The sequence below is a fragment of the Schistocerca nitens genome, chromosome 4, assembly GCF_023898315.1.
Source record: "Schistocerca nitens isolate TAMUIC-IGC-003100 chromosome 4, iqSchNite1.1, whole genome shotgun sequence".
NCBI lineage: Eukaryota > Metazoa > Arthropoda > Insecta > Orthoptera > Acrididae > Schistocerca > Schistocerca nitens.
In genome coordinates, this window is record NC_064617.1 from 470,702,339 (window position 1) to 470,725,324 (window position 22,986).

A 22,986-nucleotide genomic window follows, 5' to 3' on the forward strand; every position below is an offset into this window, starting at 1 on the left:
GTGGGCTGGACATTTCTCATTTCAGGGCATGACGAGAGGTAATCAAAACCCTGGTGGAGAATGTAATTCAGTTGCTCCAGTCCCAGATGGTACTGAGTTACGAGGGGAATGCTCCTCTGTGGTGGGACTGTGGGACTTTGGGAGGGGGTGGGCGACTGGAAAGATAAGGCACGTTTTTTTTTTACTACGATGGGAGGATAATTATGCTCAGTGAATGCTTCAGTGAGACCCTCGGTATATTTTTAGAGGGACTGCTCGTCACTGCAGATGCGACGACCGTGGTTGGCTAGGCTGTACGGAAGGGACTTCTTGGTATGAAATGCTTGGCAGCTGTCAAAGTGGAGGTATTGCTGGTGGTTAGTAGGTTTAATATGGACGGAGATACTGATGTAGCCATCTCTGAGGTGGAGGTCAACATCTAGGAAGGTGGCTTGTTGGGTTGAGTAGGACCAGGTGAAGCAAATGGGGGAGAAATTGTTGAGGTTCTGGAGGAATGTGAATAAGGTATCCTCACCTTCAATCCAGATAGTAAAGATGTCATCAATGAATCTGAACCAGGTGAGGGGATTAGGATTCTGGATTTTTAAGGAGGATTCCTCTAGATGGCCCAGTAATAGGTTGGCATAGGATGGTGCCATGCGTGTTTCCATAGCTGTACCACGGATTTGTTTGTAGGTAATGCCTTCAAAGGAGAAGTAACTGTAGGTGAGGATATAGTTGGTCATGGAGACTAGGAAAGAGGTTGTTGGTTTGGAATCAATAGGGCATCTGGAAAAGTAGTGTTCGATGGCAGTAAGGCCATGGGCATTAGGAATGTTAGTGTTCAAGGAGGTGGCATAAATAGTGACGAGCAAGGCACCATGTGGTAAAGGGAAAGGAACTGTGGAGAGTCGGTCGAGGAAATGGTTGGTATGTTTTATATAGGAGGATAGGTTCCGGGTAATAGGTTTAAGGGGTTGGTCTACGAGAGCGGAGATTCTCTCAGTGGGGGCACTGTAACTGGTCACAATGGGGCGTCCTGGGTGGTTGGGTTTATGGACTTTAGGAAGCATGTAGAAGGTGGGAGTGTGGGGAGTGGTAGGGATAAGTAGAGAGATGGACTGTGGGAAGAGGTTCTGAGATGGATTTGAGTGGTGACTGGAGATCCTGGTGGATTGCTGGAATGGGATCACTGTGGCATGGTTTGTAGGTGGAAGTATCTGACAGCTGATGGAGTCCTTTCACTTTGGCTTTCTTTTGTCAGTCCTCTGCATCTCTCGTCTGTTTTGTTCTATCCGTTCTGATCTCATACTCTTCACCTATTGAAAATAATCGATATAGCTGAAAGTGACCTTTGATGTATGGTCATGGAATAAAACGTGAAAAAATGTGCTATCACATTTTGATATGATAATTACTTAATTTGAAAACTTTACATTCTGTTTCTCGATTGTTTTCTGTTCACTTTTCCAACTTTATAGTGAGTTGAATTGAGTAAATGATGATTTCTTTTGCCAAACCAGAAAGGTAGGTTCTATTTTTGCAGTTGTATTCATTCTGTTCGTATAACTTTCCTTTGTAGTAACGAAGAAAAAATTCTCAACCATAAATATGGTATGCCTTGCAAACATCTGTTTATATGTAGTGAAATTATCATAACACTATTTTGTACATATTTTTGTGTTGAATTTTTTATTTACTGTGACTTGCTTTACTTTTTTTATTGTAAGAAAGGTCGTATATTTGTAACATGTGATTTATGGTCACCTATTTTAGGATACTATCCGAATGTGGATCTTACAGATATTCCATAAATTTAAGGAGCACAATATAACCTTAGAGTTCACCCATCAACATATAGCTTCATTTGTATGCAATATTCTATGAGATTAATTTTACTGGCCATCAGTTTCAGTTTGTAATTGTTTATTTGTTGTTGTTGTTTTTCATTACTTTAGCGATCATATTGTCTTATTATACTGTGTTACATAAACTATTTTACCACATGTTACATTCATAAAAAATGTTTATTTTTAAATAGCTGTAATTGGGTGTGCAATGCTATATCTAATTAATTTCTGTACAGGTTGTCCGGGTATTAAAATACAATAATATAAAATGTAATAACTTGAGCAATAATTGAAATTTTTATTAACGGTATGTTTCTACGAGTATGGTAACTCAGCATGTTTTTATACACACCTAACACACCTCAATATGCACCCCATTAGTGGCGCAACAGACATAATCTGTATTCCACTTCTCTCCAAGTGTTTTGCAGCTTTGCATGCATAACATTTGCAATAGCTGCACAAATGCGATGGTGCGTATCTCGCAGATTACAAATTTGTATCTGCTACACTTTATTCTTGATGAACCCACGCAGAAAAAAATCAAGTGGTGTAATGTCTGGGCTTTTAGAGGGGTAACCACTGATCTGCCAAATCATGAACCAAGGAATCCCTCACAGAGTTGGCATAATGATATGTTGTGCTGTCTTGTTGAAAGATCACAACATGATGTTTTATCAGTGTGACAAACTTTGGCTCCACAAGAGAAAGCACACAGCATACCTATTGTGAAGTCCACTTGGCTCATGACAAGCATTTACGTGAACAAAGCAGTTCAGTGCATCTGCATGTTGTACCAACTGCCGCAAGCAAACACAGAAAATTTTTGGAGTTACCATACTTGTAGAAGCAAACCGCTAATAAATATCTCAGTTACATGTCTAGTTATTACATTTTATATTATTATATGTTTAAAATGACATCCTGCATTTCTCATCTTATTTGATGAATATAATGTTATTGAAATCAAACAATGGAAAATCCAGGGTGAAATAACCACCATGTTATGAAAAGGATAGATTGCTGCTCACATATAGGCTCAACAAAAATACTGTCAAAGTCTTCTTGTTTTGCCTACCCTTTTCATATCAATGTTATTGAAAAGCAGTTTATATGTTAAATTTTTTGTCTGATATTAATGTCCTTTTTTCTCTTTTTCATTGATTAGCTGATGGCAGGAGTTTAGCAGCAAATATGCGTGGAATTGGTTTAACTAACCAAGATCTACCTGAATGGAAAAAGCATGTCATTGGTGGGAAGAAAAGCTCTTTTGGCAGAAAAACTGATATGACACTTCTTGAACAGAGGCAGAGTTTACCTATATACAAACTGAAGGATGAACTTACAAAGGTATTGGGATATTCTTGAAGGGAACAGTACAGAACATTTGTTCAAGCTTTATTTATACTATCCACTAGCTGAGAAATCCAGCGTTGCCCAGGTATTTATTTGTAGCTGTGCCCAAGACTTCATATGAGTGGAATTTATTTTTGACTTATAAAGCTTCTTTGTGTACAATGTTTAAAGTAGTGTGATTTGAGGCATGAACAGTGAGCTTGTCTGCTTCACAAACTTGGGAGAAACACACAGAGTTGACCATGCAAGAAGTGACTGTCACTAAGGTCCATGCTGCCTTTCAACATGCAGCATCTATAATTGTGCTTTTTTTTGTGCTAATCGCATAACATAAGCTCCCCGGGAATTGTACACACGTAAATGGTAAATTGTTACGAATAACTGGAATATGAGGTATAAAAACTTGTTCACCTAGACCACTTCGTATAATAAATTTCAGCTTCTATGATGATACGGTGGAGTGAAGTAAATTTAAGCCTTTGTGAAGGAAGGTTTCTGAGGAGCAAGATAATGCATGACACTCTTGATCAGAGTTACTTCATGCCTCACTCTCAGAAGGAATTTCCAAAACAGTGAATTAAAGCCTGATGTTCTCAAGCCGCAGCAAGTCTCACCTCACAACCTGCTTTGGATTCATGAGACCACATAGTCTCAGTTGTTTAGTTGCTCTGGTGTATTCAGAAGGACTCTGCTGTTTTGTAGGCTTTTTTATTCATAAAAAAAATTAAATCAAAATGTTATTTGGAGGCACTCAAATCAGAGAGCAAACTTAATCAATTCTTTTTTTTCCCAGCGAAGAATATGAATGAAACATATCAAAAGAAGCAAATTTTTTAATACTCAAAGTTTTTAATACACAAAGTGCAATCAGTAAATCTGTTTACCCTGGCTAACTACATTTGATAAAGATAATATTGCAGCCCTTAATTCTCTCACCAATGTAATCTTCTGAAAATACATCTGTTACTGAGTTGAAAAGAAACTGACAGTGCCATCCATTGGTTCTTTGGTGCAATATGTCATGATGATTAAACATCCAGACTACTAAACTAGAAGGCAATTTTAGACAAAACTTTAAATTATGATATCTTTCTTTTCTGTGTTCTGATTTTGAATCAATAAAGCCTATATGTTGCCCCAAGCTACACTTAAGTTATCTGTGAAAACCTCTTGGAGATTTGTCCAGTAGTTTTCAAGATATAATGTAAGTGGATACATAAAAAAATCTACTCACCAGGCACTGGCAGGAGAACACACATAAAAAATATTAAAGTTTGCAAACTTTCGGAGTCAGTGGCTTCTTCGTCTGGCAGAAGGTCTCTAAGAGGAAGGAAGAGGGGTGAAGGAAAAGGACTGGTGAAGTTTAGGAAAGGGGGTACAGTTCAGAAAAGTCACGCAGAACCCTGGGTCAGGGGGACATCCTGCCCAGTACGTCTCCCCTGACCCAGGGTTTGTGTGTCTTTTCCGAACTCTACCCCTTTTCATATACCTCACCAGTCCTTTTTCTTCACCCCTCTTTTTTCGACTTCAACCCTACTGTCAGAAGAAGGAGCCACTGGCTCTGAAAGCTTACAAACTGCAACATTCACCATGTTGGAAAAGACAGATTTCTACTTAACATAAAGAAGACACGTTAAGTTTCAGAGAGAGTCAATTAAAAGAACTTACATACAACTTTCAGCTACAGCCTTCGCAAAGATAAACACACACCATTCATACACACAAGCAAAGCACACCTCATGCACACGACCGCCAACTCCAGCATCTCAGGCCAGAATGAAACTATCATCTGGGATACAAGCAGCTATCTGGAGGGTGTTCAGAAGGGGAAGGGATAGTAGTGTATGAGTGGGGAGAGAGGCAAATGCTGCCTGGTGGAGTGTGCAGGGACTAGAATGCCAACAAGTGCAGCATCAAGAGGTTGTGGACAGGTAGGAGGGGAAAGAAGGAACGAAAAAGGAGAGGAGCGAGGAAAAGTGGGTGCATTGGCAGAGAGTGCCAAATAAGCAGGGTGGGAAACAAGAATGGGGAGGAGATGGTAGGACATAAGTGGTGGAAACTGTTGGGTGGAGGGTGGATGTAGTATGGTACCAAAGGCTGAGTCTGGGATAAGTAAAGGAGCGGAGAATGTGTTGTAAGGATAACTCCATCTGCGCAGTTCAGAAAAGCTGTTGGGGGAGGGAAGGATACAGGTGGCTCGGGTAGTGAAGCAGCCATTGAAATCGAGTATGTTATGCCACAGGGTGGTCTACTTTGTTCGTGGCCACAATTTGCTGGTGGTCGTTCATTCTGGTGGACAGCTGGGTGGTAGTCATACCAATATAGAAAGCTACTCACCACATAGTAGAGATGCTGAGTCACAGATAGGCACAACAAAAAGACTGTCACAAGTAAAGCTTTTGGCCAACAAGGCCTTCATCAAAAATAGACGACAGACAGAAACACACATGCATGCAAATGCAACAGGACTGCAGTCTCTGACAACTGAAGCCACACTGCGAGCAGCAGCACCAGTGCATGATGGGAGCAGTGACTGGGTGGGGGTAAGGAGGAGGCTGGGACAGTGGAGAGAGGGTAAGGCAGCTATGTGTAGTGGGGTGGTTAGACGGATGGCAGAGGAGGGGGGGGGGAGGGTTAGTGGGAAAGGAGCAGTAAAAAGACTGGGTGCGATGGTGGTATGACGGCTGTGTACTGCTGGAATGGGAACAGTGATGGGGCTGGACGGGTGAGGACAATGACTAACAAAAGTTGAGGCCACGAGGGTTATGGGAACGTAGGATATATTGCAGGGAAATTTGCCACCTGTGCAATTCAGAAAAGATAGTTTTGATGGGAAGGATCCATATGGCACAGGCTGTGAAGTAGTCATTGAAATGAAGGATGGCACGTTGGGCAGCGTACTCAGCAACAGTGTAGTCCACTTGTTTCTTGGTTACAGTTTGTCGGTGGTCATTCATGCAGACAGATAGCTTGTTGGTTGTCAGCTTCAGTATTATATCATTTCTTGAGGCAGTCTTTATAGCTGTACTGAAAGTGCTGTTTGTTGATGGGAGTCATTTCCAGTGTACTACCTAGACAATTTGGGCAATATTGTATTTGATTTGAGAGCCATTAAAGTTTATTTGCAGTTTGGGATTAGCCATTTAATTAATTCAGATGGAAACATGAACATTCCATCTTGTTACATTTGGGATTGTTTTCCATTTTATGTTGTATTCTTCAAGGCTTGCTAGATCATTTTATAATGCTTGTTCAGTCACTTCTATTGAGTTATGCGTTGTTGTAATTGCTATGCCATCCGCATATGCAGATTTTGTAGAAAATGTTTCCACAATGTCAGCTCTGCATAGGTTGAAGAGAATGGGGTCCAGTATCAAGTCCTTGAGGCAGCCCATTATTCAGAATTTTCTGTGAGTCTTTATTTTGGCCCAGAACTATTTGAGAGGATTTGCCACCAAGTTGTTCGGGAGCTTGGCTATTGTTCTACATGAAGAAATTTACATAGCACTCTTTCTGTCCAAATGATATCATAGGTGGCAGTGATGTCTATAAACATGGCTGATATTTTTGTTGTTCCTGGAAACCAGCTGCAGTATATTTTGATAGACAGAGAACCTGATCTGTGCAGTTTCGGTCTTGTCTAAATCCCGCTTGTTCGATTGGAGTGCTTCCATTAATAACCTGCATTATTGTGTTAAGAATCAAGCTCTCCAGTAGTTCGTAACAGAAACTTAGGAAGGCTGCAGTTCATAAGCTCTCAGTTTTGTCTTTTGTTTCCCCTGGCTTTAGGATGGCCATCACTTTTGCTTTCTGGTGAGCTTTGGAAGATAGCTTGATTCCAAAACATCAGAGCAGGAACTGGCTGACCTTTTATTGGCAATTTTACTGAGGTTAGTAAGGAATTCATTGTAGATTTCATCAAAGCCAGGAGATTTGCTTCTTTTTGAAACTGTGTTCCGAAAGGATAGGGTGAACACAGTGGGTGATGGCGTATTTGTTGCATTAGAAGCAGTTTGTCTTGTAGAGAAATTGCAGCAGATAGTTCCTGTTAGTTATTATGGGCAGAGTTCATTCTTGGCAGCCGGAGTAAAATAATAATTGGGTCCTTTTACCAACCTCCCAGCTCAGATGATGCAGTTAGTAAAAGGTTCAAAGAAAATTTGATTTTAATTTCAAAAACGTATGTGACTCAAATAATTACAGTTGGTGGTGACTTTAATTTACTCTCGATGTGTTGGTGAAAATACATATTTAAATCCGGAGGTACACATAAAAAACCATTCAAAATTGTGCTAAATCCATTCTCTGAAAATTATTTTGAACGGTTAGTTCATGAACCCACACAAACATTAAACAGTTGTGAAAACACACTTGACCTCTTAGCAACGAATAATCCTGAGCTAATGATGAGCATCAAAATGGATACAGTGACTAGTGAACACAGGGTGGTTGTAGCAAGAGTGAAAATTGTAATCGCCAAATCCTCCAAAAACAAACAAAAAATATACCTATTCAAAAAAGCTGACAGAAATTCATGTGATATCTTCCTGAGGGACAATCTCCACTCCTTCCCAATTAACAATGTAAATGTAGACCATATCTGGCTTGAATTCTAAGAAATAGAATTGACAGTTATTGACAGATTTATACAAAATAAATTAAGAAACGACGGAGCTGATCTCCCATGGTACACAAAATGGGTCAGAACACTGTTGCAGGGGAATAAGTAAATAAATGCAAAATCTCCAAAATTGGTGATCTTTTACAGAACCTCAAAATTTAGCATGGACTTCAATGCGAGATGCTTGTAATAGCTTCAACAATGAAACTTTGTCTTGAAATCTGGCAGAAAAGCCAAAGAGATTCTGGTTGTATGGAAAGTGTGGTAGCGGCAAGACACAATCAGTGCCTTCTCTGCGCAGCAGCAACGGAAATACTATCGACAACAGTGCTGCCAAAGCAGAATTTTTTGACACAACCTTCCGAAATTCCTTCACCAAAGAATACAAAGTATGTATCCTAGAATTCGAATCAAGAACAGCTGCCAACGTGAGTAACTTAGAAGTAGATATGCTTGGAGTAGTGAAGCATCTTAAATCACTTAATAAAAGCAAGTCTTCTGGTCCAGACTGTGTACCAATAAGTTTCCTTTCAGGATATGCCTCTGCAATAGCTCCCTACTGAACAATCGTATACAACCGCTTGCTTGACAAAAGATTCGTACCCAAGGACTGAAAAGTTGCACAAGTCACACCGATATTCAAGAAAGGTAGCAGGACTAATCCACTAAATTGCAGGCCAATATCATTAATGTGAGTTATAAGAGTCGAGGGGCATGAAGGGGAAGCAGTGGTTGGGAAGGGAGTGAGACAGGGTTGTAGCTTATCCACAATGTTATTCAATCTATACATTGAGCAACCAGTAAAGGAAACAAAAGAAAAATTTGGAGTAGGAATTAAAATCCATGGAGAAGAAATAAAAGCTTTGAGTTTTGCTAATGCCATTGTAATTCTGTCGGAGACAGCAAATGACCTGGAACAGCATCTGAATGGAATGGACAATGTCTTGAAAGGAGGCTATTAGATGAACATCAACAAAAGCAAAACGAGGATAATGGAATGTAATGTAATTAAATCGGGTGATGCTGAGGGAATTAGATTAGGAAATGATACAATTAAAGTAGTAGATGAGTTTTGCTATTTGAGGAGCAAAATAATTGATGATGGTCGAAGTAGGGAGGATATGAAATGTAGACTGACAATGGCAAGAAAAGTGTTTCTAAAAAAGAGAAATGTGTTAACATTAAGTACAGATTTAAGTGTCAGGAAGTCTTTTAAGCTTTCGAAATGTGGTGATACAGAAGAATGCTGAAGATGAGATGGGTAGATCATGTAACTAATGAGGAGGTACTGAGTAGAATTGGGGAGAAGAGGAATTCATGACACAACTTGTCTAGAAGAAGGGTTAGGTTGATAGGACATGTTCTGAAGCATCAAGGGATCACCAGTTTAGTATTGGAGGGCAGTGTGGAGGGTAAAAATTGTAGATGGAGACCAAGAGATGAATACACTAAGCAGATTTAGAAGGATGTAGGGTGCAGTAGTTACATGGAAATGAAGAAGCTTGCACAGGATAGAGTAGTTTGGAGAGCTGCATCAAACCAGTCTCTGGAATGAAGACAACAACAACACGAAGTGTAGAGTGCTATTGACAAAAGATTTCAGATTGATTTCGTATTTCTAGATTTCCAGAAGGCTTTTGATACTGTGCCACACGAGCAACATGTAGTGAAATTGCATGCTTATGGAATATCATCTCAGCTATGTGACTGAATTCATGGTTTCCTGTCAAATAGGTCCCAGTTCATAGTAATTGATGGAAAGTCATCAAGCAAAACAGAAGTGATTTCTGGTGTTCCTCAGAGTAGTGTTAAAGGCCATCTGCTGTTCATTATCTATATAAATTATTTAGGAGACGATCTGAGCATCCATCTTAGGTGGTTTGCAGATGATGCTATCATTTATTGTCTATTAAAGTTATCAGAAGATTTAAACAAATTGCAAAACAATTTAGAAAAGATATCTCTGCAGAAACTGGCAGTTGACCCTAAATAATAAAAAGTGAGAGGCCATCCATATGAGTGCTAAAAGGAATCTGTTAAACTTCTTATGTAGTAAATCAGTCAAATCTAAAGGCTATAAATTCAACTAAATATCTAGGACTTACAGTTATGAACAACTTAAATTGGAAAGAACACACTGAAAATGTTGTGGGGAAGGCAAACCAAAGACTGTGTTTTATTGGCAGAACACTTAGAAAATGTAACAGATCCATTAAAGAGACTGCCTACACTATGCATGTCCATCCTCTTTTGGAGTACTGCTGTGTAGTATGGGATCCATACCAGATAGGATTAATGGAGTACATCGAGAAAGTAAAAAGAAGAGCAGCAAGTTTTGTATATCACTAAATAGCAGAGAATGTGTCACTGACGTTATAAAAGATTTGGTGTGGAATAATTAAAACAAAGATGTTTTTCATTGCACCGGAATCTTCTCACAAAATTACAATCGCCAGCTTTCTCCTCCAAATGAAAAAATATTTAGTTGACACCAACCTAAACAGGGAGATTGGATCATCGTAATAATATCAGAGCTCACACAGAAAGATATAGGTGTTCATTTTTTCCCGTGCACTGTTTGAGAATGGAGTAGAGAATTATTGTGAAGATGGTTTGATGAAACCTCTGCCAGGCACTTAAGATGTGGTTTGCGGAGTATCCACGTAGATGTAGATGTGGAGTGTTAAAGATGTTGCATTGTGTTTTCTTGCAATTTTTTAAGTGTTTAAGTACTTGTTTAATATCCCTTGTAGGAGCTTAGTCCTTTGGAACTTTTTCTAGTGGTGTTATAAGGGTTTATACTTGATTTGCAATCACTCCTTGTTCTACACGAGATATTTGTTAACTGGCTCCCTGCTTCATTAATAGGCTCCATGCATTTCTGCTGGAGTTCTTGAAGTCTGTGTTCTCAGACAATTCAGCTCATTTTATCTTTGTGCATCATTCTAACATGTAGAATAGGTCATCTGCAACTTCAGAATTTCCACTGTCCAGCTCGTACAAATTGCTTGCTGTTTCTTTTCTCAGGGGATGGGGTATCCATCCAAGGTATTTATCATGATCAGATGTAAAATTAGTCCAGCAAGGCTTCTTGAAGTTCTGTCAGGGCCTAGGAAAGGATCTTATTATTGAAATTAAGATTCCCATTTCCAGTACTATAATGGCATGACCTTAACATTGTAGGCTTCAATAATAAAACTTAAAGACTGGGACAGCTTGGAGCTTGATGACCCTTCAAAGTTCATTACTTGATCAGCTATTGTTGACTTACATAAAGGATCACTACATTTTCTAAATGATTTTTTGGAAGGTGCAATTAACTTCTTTATTTTATGTTTCACAATCACTACAAACATGTCAAACATCAAAATCATGCTTCCACAGAATCTGTAAGCTTTCATAAAAAACTAAAATTTATTAGTACATCATTCTAGCCCGATGCCAAAAACATGCTCAGTACGTTGTTTGTCATAATTTTGTAAACAGGGCACTGCACTTGTCTCAAATTCATGCCAGTGCAGCTAAATACATCATGTGACATTTATGACACAGAATGCGGTACATACATCAATAAATGTTTACAATAAATGTTTAATTCCATTCCTAATTGAATGTTCAGAGAACTGAGAAATGTAAGAGATGATCTACAACTTTTGAAATCTAAGTGAAAAGAGTGGAAAGGCTGCCTTGTGGCACACCCCATTTACTGCCCTCTAGAGACAGTGATTTGTTACCTGACCTCATGGACTGCTCTCCCCTCTTCGTCCTTCTTCGTACATATTGGATTTATTTGAAGTTAAGTACACAGACATCAGTTTTCAAAACAGGACACACTTCTCAAAAACACTCGAAAAAACACTGTAAAGTATAAAGCAGTGCTAGTATTTTAACAGAATAGTCTTTAGCTAAATTTGTAGTGTTATAGCCTTCAAACTGTGAAGTTGTATGTTTAATTCTCACTATAAAAATTATTTTTCTTTTATTTGCATTCTATATTTTTCAAATTAAAATAACGGGTTCCTATTGTCATGTCCTAGTTCATGAACCACGGGTAACGTATGAGTGGCCAAGTAAGTGGTCCCGACAGTAGGGATACCAGTTACTTTGGAATAAGGCTGGGCATCTCGGACATATTCTGAGTCGTGGTCACCTTTGTGCTCATATGGCAAAGACTACCAAATCCACCGGTTAGTGCCTCAACCATTAGGGGTAAAACTCAATGGGACTCGGGCCAAGTAAGGCTAGCAACCTGCTTCCCTGGTACTTTAAATATGATGCTGGCAACAATCAGAGCAAAATGCCTGGGACCTTTGGAGGTGACGGAGTCCCACCTCTAACTGACAAACCAGGGACTCGTAAGATACGACTTGGCAAACAAATGGCAATGAGATGGGGAGCTATTAATATCAATGGGGGCTACTCTGGGAAGAAGGCAGAGCTGGCAGAGGCTGCAAGTAAGATGGGGCTGGACATTTTAGCTGTTAGTAACGTTCGGATAAGGGGTGAGAAAGAAGAGGAAGTGGGAGAATACAAGATCTACCTGTCAGGAGTCAAAGCAGGAATAGCACAATGGGGTGTAGGGCTTTACATCAGGAAAGAAATGGAACCCAGCGTAGTTGCAATAAGGTATGTAAACGAACAACTGATGTGGATAGATTTGACAGTGTCTAGCAAGAAAATTAGGATTGTGTCAGTATATTCACATTGTGAAGGGACAGATCAAGATAAGATGGACAGTTTTTATGATGCACTCAGTGATGTAGTTGTTAGAGTAAAGGACAAGGACAGTGTTCTGCTCATGGGTGATTTTAATGCCAGGATTGGAAATCAAACAGAAGGGTATGAAAAGGTTATGGGTAAATTGAAGAAGATATGGAGGCCAACAGGAACGGGAAACTACTCTTGGATTTCTGTGCCAGTATGGGCTTAGTAATCATAAACTACTTTTTTAAACATAAGAACATTCACCGGTATACTTGGGAAGGCAGGGGAACCAGATCTGTCATTGACTATATAATAACAGATCAGGAATTCAGGAAGGCTGTGAGGGACACATGTGTATTCAGGGGATTTTTTGATGACACTGATCATTATTTTATCTGCAGTGAAATTGGTATTGTGAGGCCGAAAGTGCAGGAGGTCAGGTCCATATGTAGGAGGATAAGAGTGGAGAAACTTCAGGATAAGGAAATCGGGCACAAGTACATAACAGTGATCTCAGAAAGGTACCAGTTAGTTGAATGTAGTCAATTACAGTCATTGGAAAAGGAATGGACAAGGTAAAGGGACACAGTACTAGAAGTGGCTAAAGAATGTCTTGGAACAGTAGTGTGTAAAGGTAGGATGAAGCAAACAGCTTGGTGGAATGACACAGTCAAGGCAGCCTGTAAAAGGAAAAAGGAGGCGTATCAAAAATGGCTACATACTAGAACTCAGATAGACAGAGAAAGTTATGTTGAAGAAAGAGAAACAAAGCCAAACAGATAATTGCAGCATCCAAGAAGAAATCTTGGGAAGACTTTGGAAACAGGTTGGAGACTTTGGGTCAAGCTGCTGGAAAACCATTCTGGAGTGTAATTAGCAGTCTTCGAAATGGAGGTAAGAAGGAAATGACAAGTATTTTAGACAGGTCAGGAAAACTGCTGGTGAATCCTGTGGATTCCTTGGGCAGATGGAGGGAATATTTTGAAGAGTTGCTCAATGTAGGTGAAAATATGATCAGTAATGTTTCATATTTCGATGTACAATGGGATAGGAATGATGATGGAAATAGGATCACATTTGAGGAAGTGGAGAAAATGGTCAATAGACTGCAGTGCAATAAAGCAGCTGGGGTGAATGAAATTAAGTTGGAACTCATCAAATACAGTGGAGTGTCAGGTCTTAAATGGTTACACAGGATAATTGAAATGGCCTGGGAGTTGGGACAGGTTCCATCAGACTGGACAAAAGCAGTAATCACACCAATCTTTAAACATGGAAACAGAAAAGGTTGTAACAACTACAGAGGTATCTCTTTAATCAGCGTTGTGGGTAAAATCTTCTGAGGTATTGTTGAAAGGAAAGTGCGAGTATTAGTTGAGGACCAATTGGATGAAAATCAGTGTGGGTTTAGGCCTCTTAGAGGTTGTCAGGACCAGATCTTTAGCTTACGGCAAATAATGGAGAAGTGTTACGAGTGGAACAGGGAATTGTATCTATGCTTTATAGATCTAGAAAAGGCATATGACCGGGTTCCCAGGAAGAAGTTATTGTCTGTTCTACGAGATTATGGAATAGGAGGCAAACTTTTGCAAGCAATTAATGGTCTTTACATGGATAGTCAGGCAGCAGTTAGAGTTGACGATAAATTCAGTTCGTGGTTCAGAGTAGTTTCAGGGGTAAGACAAGGCTGCAACCTCTCTCCACTGTTGTTCATATTATTTATGGATCATATGTTGAAAACAATAGACTGGCTGGGTGAGATTAAGATATGTGAACACAAAATAAGCAGTCTCGCATATGCGGATGACTTAGTTGTGATGGCAGATTCGATTGAAAGTTTGCAAAGTAATATTTCAGAGCTATATCAGAAATGTAAGGACTATGGTATGAAGATTAGCATCTGCAAAACGAAAGTAATGTCAGTGGGAAAGAGATATAAATGGATTGAGTGCCAAATAGGAGGAACAAAGTTATAACAGGTGGACGGTTCCAAGTATTTAGGATGCATATTCACACAGGATGGCAACATAGTGACAGAACTGGAAAGCTAATGCAGTGAGCGCTCAGAAGGAAGTCAGTACCAAGACTAAGTTATCTGTGCACCATTCAATCTTTCGACCAACTTTGTTGTATGGGAGCGAAAGCTGGGTGGATTCAGGTTACCTTATCAATAAGGTTGAGGTTACGGATATGAAAGTAGCTAGGATGATTGCAGGTACTAGTAGATGGGAACAATGGCAGGAGGGTGTCCACAATGAGGAAATCAAAGAAAAACTGGGAATGAACTCTATAGATGTAGCAGTCAGGGCGAACAGGCTTATATGGTGGGGTCATGTTACACGCATGGGAGAAGCAAGGTTACCCAAGAGACTAATGGGTTCAGCAGTAGAGGGTAGGAGGAGTTGGGGCAGACCAAGGAGAAGGTACCTGGATTCGGTTAAGAATGATTTTGAAGTAATAGGCTTAACATCAGAAGAGGCACCAATGTTAGCACTGAATAGGGGATCATGGAGGAATTTTATAAGGGGGACTATGCTCCAGACTGAACGCTGAAAGGCATAATCAGTCTTAAATGATGATGATGATGATGATGATGAATAATAATTATGTGAAATTTGATCATGGTTTTTAAATTTTTGTTAAACAGGTATAATTCAGTATTTGTTATTAACATTTCAGTTTGATAATAAATATAGAAATAAAATAAAACAGTTGCTTCTAGCAAAGAATCAAACATATATCCTTGGAATATGAAGACTAGAATGCTACACAGTTAGTTATGAATGATACTGTTAAAATTCAAATTTTAAATTTTTAAGAAATATGTTGTCATATTGTTTTTGGAAAATGATGTCCAGGCGCTGACCTCCAAATCTTATAAGTATAAAGAAAACTGAAGAGGGCCAATCTATAAGAGCCTCTTGGAAGCTATATGTGACCTTTGTAAATATTGTTTTTGGAAACTGATGTTCGGGCACTGACCTTTAAGTCCTATAAGTAAGAAGAAAATTGAAGAGGGCTAGTCTATAACATCCTCGTGGGAGCTATATGTGATCTTTGTAAATGACTACTGATTTGCAAGACATGCAGTACTGTTTATTTATTTTTGCTTGCAGGCTGTGACAGAAAACCAAATTCTTATTGTAATAGGTGAGACTGGATCAGGAAAAACAACCCAGATTACCCAGTATTTAGCCGAAGCTGGTTTTACAAGCAGAGGGAAAATTGGCTGTACACAGCCCAGGAGAGTCGCTGCTATGTCTGTTGCAAAGAGAGTTGCTGAAGAATTTGGATGTCGACTTGGTCAGGAGGTGGGTTACACCATCAGATTTGAAGATTGTACCAGTCCTGAAACTGTAATCAAGTGAGTCAGTCCTTCCTCTATGTCTATTTTGCAAATTCTTTTAACCATAGATTAGTAGCATACATTTCTCTTAGTTATGTACAAGACTTGCTTCTACCATAATCTCAAGTAATTACATGCTTCCTGCAAAAAATGGAAGACTTGACATTTGTCACAAGTTAAAATTGTTTGCCAAGCTGGGGCTACAGTCTGTATCCCTACCTTTTCTGAGCACTGCACTACTAATTGCAATATCCATGGACATGTCACAGATTGACTCAAAACTTTTACTTGCATGTTGCACTTTCATAGAAAGTCTTGTGCTATGCTGCAGCACTAGCACCTCTGGGGGAAATGTATACAGTGGAGTGTTTGACTCAGCTGCAGCTTCAGGGACACTCAGTTTCAATTTGTTGCAAATGTTCATTGCATTGTATACTTCACTGAAGAGTAGAGAATAGTGCCTCAGTGGAAGACTAACAGTTTATATAATTAATATACCTAAAAACAAAGAAGCTGTAACTTACCAAACGAAAGCGTTGGTATATTGATTGAGACAATATAAACAATAAAAAACACACAAACACACACACAATTTTCAAGTTTTCGCAACCCAAGGTTGCTTCATCAGGAAAGGGGGAAGGAGAGGGAAAGACGAAAGGATGTGGGTTTTAAGAAAGAGGGTAAGGAGTCATTCCAATCCCGGGAGCGGAAAGACTTACCTTAGGGGGAAAAAAGGACAGGTATTCACTCGCACACAGACACACATATCCATCCGCACATATACACCACCACCTATTCCAGTCCGGCCACTAACATCACCTATCCCATCAAAGGCAGGGCTACCTGTGAAACCAGTCATGTGATTTACAAGCTAAGCTGTTACCTCTGTGCTGCATTCTATGTAGGCATGATAACCAACAAGCTGTCTGTCCGCATGAATGGCCACCGACAAACTGTGGCCAAGTAACAAGTGGACCACCCTGTTGCTGAACACGCTACCAAACATGATATCCCTCATCTTAAATATTTTATTTTTCATTCAGTGACTAGATTCAGGCCGAGACCCATTTTCAAATTAACCTACAGGGCAGAAATCAAATTTACACTCGTGCATAATTCAGTAATTACTGAATACTTAAGTATATACCAAAGGTACAGAACATATCATTTTAAACTTACATAACAAAGTCAGAAACGGCATTTCCGAAGATGTCAAAAAATTTGTAATGTACATTCACAGTGCTTGCAGATAACTGGCAATTTACTCCTCCCTCTGTCGTAAGGAAACTGCAGGAAGGGGGCGCCCTGTCAGGATACAGGAAACCTTTTTATTTATTAAAATCTTCTCCATCCATCAGTAATACAATTCATACAATAATCATACAGGTCCATAATAAAGTTCATACTTTTTTAAAATCTGTACAAAAAAGAGTCAAATACTTAAAATCACTGACCAGTAGTACACAACAGCACCACATATGGCGAGTATTACAGATTTGTTTATCATGTAGGCACATAACAATCATTAAATGTGAACAGCAACAACAGTACTGAAAAACAGTTGAACTTTTTAAATCTTTACCAAAAAGAGTCAAATAACTAATACCACTCACCAGTAATATACGGCAGCGCCATATACGGCTTGTATTACAATGTTGTATGTTGGTACGTAAAAATCATTAATTGTGAACAGCGACATTAATATTAAAGGAAAACAAAAAGAGATTAAAATCCTCATCACTGTCAACCATTTACAAGCATAAAAATTTTTATCACACTGAACTTAACAAATTCCAATTACATAAAACACCTATTTCATAATATGCCCCATGTAAAACAGACATTAAACCACAAATTGTCCATTTTCAAAGCATCAAAAGTGTACACCCACAGACATGTAGAGTGGGAGTGTTTTTATAGGGGGAGAAGCGGGGTGGGGGGTGGGAGGGGGGATGGAAGCACAACTTGCTGGCGGCAGCCTTATAGGTAAAAAACCTGTAAACTGAATTCAGTACATGACAATGAACCCAGGAAGCAAAATGCCACTATGAGAATATTAGAAAATGAGTAGAGAGTAGAAGGGGAGGGGGGATGAAGGAAACAGCATTGGTGGGCGAAGCCCCAGTGTACAGGAGTTTGTGGTCCAGAGGTTGTTGGAAGTAACAACAGTATTGGTAGTAGGGGTTGAGAGCATAAACCACACATCATTCTGGAACAGAGCAAAGAACCGACTACATTGAAAAATGACTCGTTTGTTCAACGCTTTATCTGGCTCCTTTATTTAATGCCTAAAAATCTCAAGCTTCTCCAAAATATTCTACTGCTTACATTTTGATGCATGATGCAATACTTTAAGTGTATTATCTATAGTACCAACCTGATGCTGTCTGAACGCAGTCCTATTAGAAGGAGCTACATGTTCTTTAAAGCGGATGACAAAACTTCTACCCATTTGTCAAATATAAAATGGTTCACAGGATTCACATTGCAACTTATATATGCCGGATCCCAGCTTGCCAAACCTATGTTTCAACTTATACCTTAGTTGCCCCCTCGTATGGAATCCTACCTTAAATCATTTTGGGCAGGAGCGGGCCAACTTTTTGGAGATTGAGCCCCTATATTGCATCATTAGATACTTCTTTATATCATCTGTGGTTTCACGTGCCTATGCTTCCTGTACAAACCGGAGACCAGTGACTGCTTATAGCCATTAGCCACCACAACCTGCTTCGAAATTTTTAACTCTTTATTAACTTCTTTCTCATTTAGAGGCAAACTCAACAGTCATGCTATCATAGTATCTTCACCCCATTCACCATCTTGGTCCGTACCACTTCAATAATTTGCATCCTGACATTAACACATGTTAAACTTGTAGTAAATGCTTCAGTAAATGCTCCATTTCCCCCATAATAATGGAGAAAATAGTAAGCTTAAAACGAACTGAATTAACTTTATTTTTGCTTTTCTTGTCTTATTGTCATACAGTTGAATTGTGCCTTTCTGCTTTCTTCACTGACTTCATTGTGTCATCGTTTTTCTGCTTGTTTATTGTGTTCTGTTGTTTTAACTGCTGTCACCAGTTGTTTGGTTCTTTTTATTTTATTTTGCTGTGAACACTGCTTTGCATTTGCAAAATTATTGTAGCTGTATTACAACTCACAGAATTTTTAAAAGAGAGGAAAAGTCATATAGCATTGTTAGCTAAGAGACCACAAGGTGCATTAGAAGTTGTATCTTAAGTGTAGATGACTGCAATTTGTGTGTGTGTGTGTGTGTGTGTGTGTGTGTGTGTGAGCGCGTGCGCATGCATGTCCATTTTGTGTTGTATGATGATGATGATGTTCCAGGACTTTGCCTACCCTCTGCCATGCACTTAAATGTGATTTGCAGAGTATCTATGTAGATGTAGATGTACTCTGCTGGAGTAATACCAGTGGACTGTTGGGCTTAATTTTTCCATCGGAGGGATGTATCACTATCAATAGTGTCACATGCCCTCTCTTTATAAAACACCATGGATGTTTGAAATTTAATTCACTACATTGAGGCAACTTCATCCCAACATCTACTTTTCTCTTGTCAGCCAAATAGTGATGGCAAAAACTTCTTCTGCCCCCAGGGTTTGAACCAGTTACTTTGAATCAGGCATAGCAGCCTATATGTGTATTAGTGATCTCAGTCACTAAGGCAGGGTTTACAAGGAAAGCTAAGACAACTGTTGTATTTGAAATAGTCAGATGTATAGCAATTAATGACAGTACATAATGTACAAAATTGATTTTGTGATAGTTCTCAGATGTATTAGCTCACTTATTTATTGGTAGACCTAATAATTATTTCTTATGATAAGCTGGTACATCTTCTCTAATGTACATTTCTGCAAGTATTTCTTGACTTGTATTCATTCATTAAATGTTAGTATGTATGACATACTATAGTCTCATAAATTATTTCAGTAAACTGACACCCTTTGTAGAGGTATTGTATTTTCTCTGTGTTTAACAGTGACTTTCCATATATAACTTTCAGCCTCTCATTTCTCCATAATGTAGTTCAGACTTTGCATGTCACATAAGTTTCACTTAAAACCATTTCAGCTTAAAATTTCTGTCAGTTGTCCTCTGTTTTTCTAGCATTTCATTTCCAGTAAGTCACTTGCACTTACACTTTATTTAATCACTGATTTTCTTCTCACTTTATAAACATGTTGTAATAAATCTTTCTTAAGTTATTTTTGTGACTCTGCTTACTCTTCTCTTACTTTAGAACTATTTCTTTCTTGCCTAAATGTTGTGCTAACTGTGATATTTTCATTTTTAAGCAGTTTTTCAGACAGTATTGAATAAACATGTATCTTGTATATATTTTCCTGTCAGTTGTTGCAAGAGTAATGTTAACCACCTACAAATTGACGTAATTGTTTCTGCTTGTACCTCCATATTCATAAAGATCCTGACCATTCTTGTCATTCACTATATTTTCTGACAAAATGTTTCTTGCTTTTATGCTTGATGTAAATGTGTCGGACTTAACTAAGCCATCAGATTTCTAATTTTTAGCTCTCATCATGTTATGTTCTGGTTCAGAATTATACTGTTTTTGTAGCATCTATTAAAATATCTGTTTGTTATTATTTCCCTTCATCAGACCTTTAGAATGGCTTTCTAACTGAAAAATAATTGGGTGCACTAACTCTGTATTTGTTTTCATAACACTGATTGCAATGTGTCTTTACTTTTTTTTGCTGGGTTCATTTTTTTTTAAGAGTTTCACATTTTAAGGTAACCAGGAGAAATTATGTAAATAAATTCAATTCAGTTTCAATCCAATTTTTATTATCACATAACATGCCTTATACAATCAAAGATTGTGACATAGGTGACTTGTCAGTTTTACACTATATATAACAATACTAAAAATAGACAATAAACTAATAATATACATGGTGTAACATCTTCAAAGAGGTATTTTAATTACAATTATAATGCATTGTTACCATTCATGAAATCTTCTACGCTATAGTAACATTTATCTTTCTGATATTTTTCCAGGTCTCTTTTGGTACCTTTTACATTTGGGTCATCCATATCTTTCCATATTTTATTTACAAATTTCATGCCCATATAGTATGGGGTTTTTTCATATGATTTTTAAACAGTGGGTAGGTAACATGTAGCTCGTTCTATGTCTAGTATCATATTGATGCAAGAAGAAGTTGCCCTCAAAAAGTTGTGGGTTTCTTTTTGTGAAAGTGAGAGTTTCATAGATGTATATGCTTGGAATGCTCAATAGATCCAGTTTTACAAATAAAGGTTTGCAGTGTTGCTTTGGTTTTGCTCCCACCATTGCTCGGATGATTCTTTTTTGTAGTCTAAAAGCTCTAAGTAAATTTGTTTTTTCAGACCCCCAGAAAATTATACTATAGCTAATGACTGAAACAAAATATGCATTATATACAGTTTTTCTTACAGCTAAATCAGTAATACTATACAAGATATTCATAATATATACAAGGCTATTCAGTCAACCCAGTATGTTGTCCACATGATGACTCCATAACAGGTTTTTATTGACTAACACGCCAAGGAATTTGACACAGTCTGCAGTCTCTAATTTTTTGTCCATATACCTTATTTCACTTATAGACTGTGCAGATTGTTTTGTGATAAAATGAACAATTTCTGTTTTTGTAAAATTTAATATCAAGTTATTGTTTTTGACCCATGCCTCCACTTCCCCAAGTGTTTGTTGAATATGACGAATTACGTCTACCTCGTTTTTACAACAGACTACAGCTGTTGAGTCATCTGCATAGAGGATAGTATCAGACTGGACCTGACATGGCATATCATTAATATAATATAGAAAAAGCAGTGGCCCTAATATTGAACCTTGTGGAACACCTAATTGAGTGTTTTTCCAGCCAGAGAGAAATTTCTTACCGTTGATGTTAATAAGTACTCTTTGTTTTCTGTTTGCCAAGTATGATGACATCCAGCTAAGAGATTTGCCTTGAAAACCATAGCGTGCCAATTTTTGGAGAAGCAGGTCATGATTTACTGTGTCGAAGGCTTTGGACAGGTCACAAAAGATGCCTGACACACACATTCTATCATCAAGACATCTGCTGACTTTTGTGACTAATTCATTTATTGCATGGATTGTGCTGTGGCCTTTTCTGAAACTATATTGATTGCCTAAGATAATGCTGTTAGATGAATTGCGATTTTCAGTCTGATCGCATGCAGCTCTTTCAAATATTTTTGAGAAAATTGGTAACAGTGAGATTGGCCTATAGTTGCCCAATTCATCTTGTTTGCCTTTTTTATGTATGGGCCGAACTTCTGCATATTTTAATCGATCTGGGAAACATCCCTCATCAAATGATTTGTTGATTATGAAAGAGAGGAGATATGCAATACTGTGATGGACTATTTTTATTATTTCAGGGACATTATGATTTTGATGACATCTGAGATGGAAACATGAGAAAACTTAAAACATGTGCAATTGCTATCTGTCATAATGGGCTTTGTATTTGGTGGTGAACAGTCACCAAATTTGTTACAGTTTATGAAAAAGTCATTGAATGATTCACAAATGGCACTGGGTTCTGTAACAGCTCTACTAGAAGGGCATTTTCTCTCTGCCTCACTGCCAACTTCACTTCTTATAACAGACCAAACAGCTTTTTATTTGTTTTTTGCATTTGAAATGAAGTCGTTATTTGCAGTACGTTTTGCTAGTTTAACTATTTTGTCAAATGTATTTTTGTATGTGCTTACATACTTAAGAAATTGAGGGCTTCGATTTACTTTTGCCTCCATATGCAGTTTCCTCTTAGTAGCACTAGACACTCTAATTCCTTTTGTTACCCAGGATCTACTTTTTTGGGACCTGGTCCTCACTTTACAAAAGGGAAGCATTCATTGAATATACCCAAGAATTCAGTTAAAAAGTTATTGTAATTGTCACTTCTGGAAGTGTGTTTGCTGACTGTCCACTTGGTTTGGCTTAGTTTTTAGCAAAATGCTTCCACATTTTCTTGACTGAAATTCCTACATCTTTTTGTTGTGCAGACTGAATTTTGCTTCGGTAGTGATACAAATAGTGCTTTATGGTCT

At 38.3% G+C, this 22,986-nt stretch overlaps 1 protein-coding gene across 1 annotated transcript in view; it reads left to right on the plus strand.

Moving 5' to 3' along the window:
• Positions 1–22,986, plus strand: part of LOC126251599 (ATP-dependent RNA helicase DHX8) — a 136,951-nt gene that overhangs the window by 62,270 nt on the left and 51,695 nt on the right. Inside the window, exons 10-11 of the mRNA XM_049952132.1 lie at positions 2,998–3,179; positions 15,627–15,874. Coding sequence (XP_049808089.1) covers positions 2,998–3,179; positions 15,627–15,874 — 430 coding nt within the window. The remainder of the gene's footprint in view (positions 1–2,997; positions 3,180–15,626; positions 15,875–22,986) is intronic.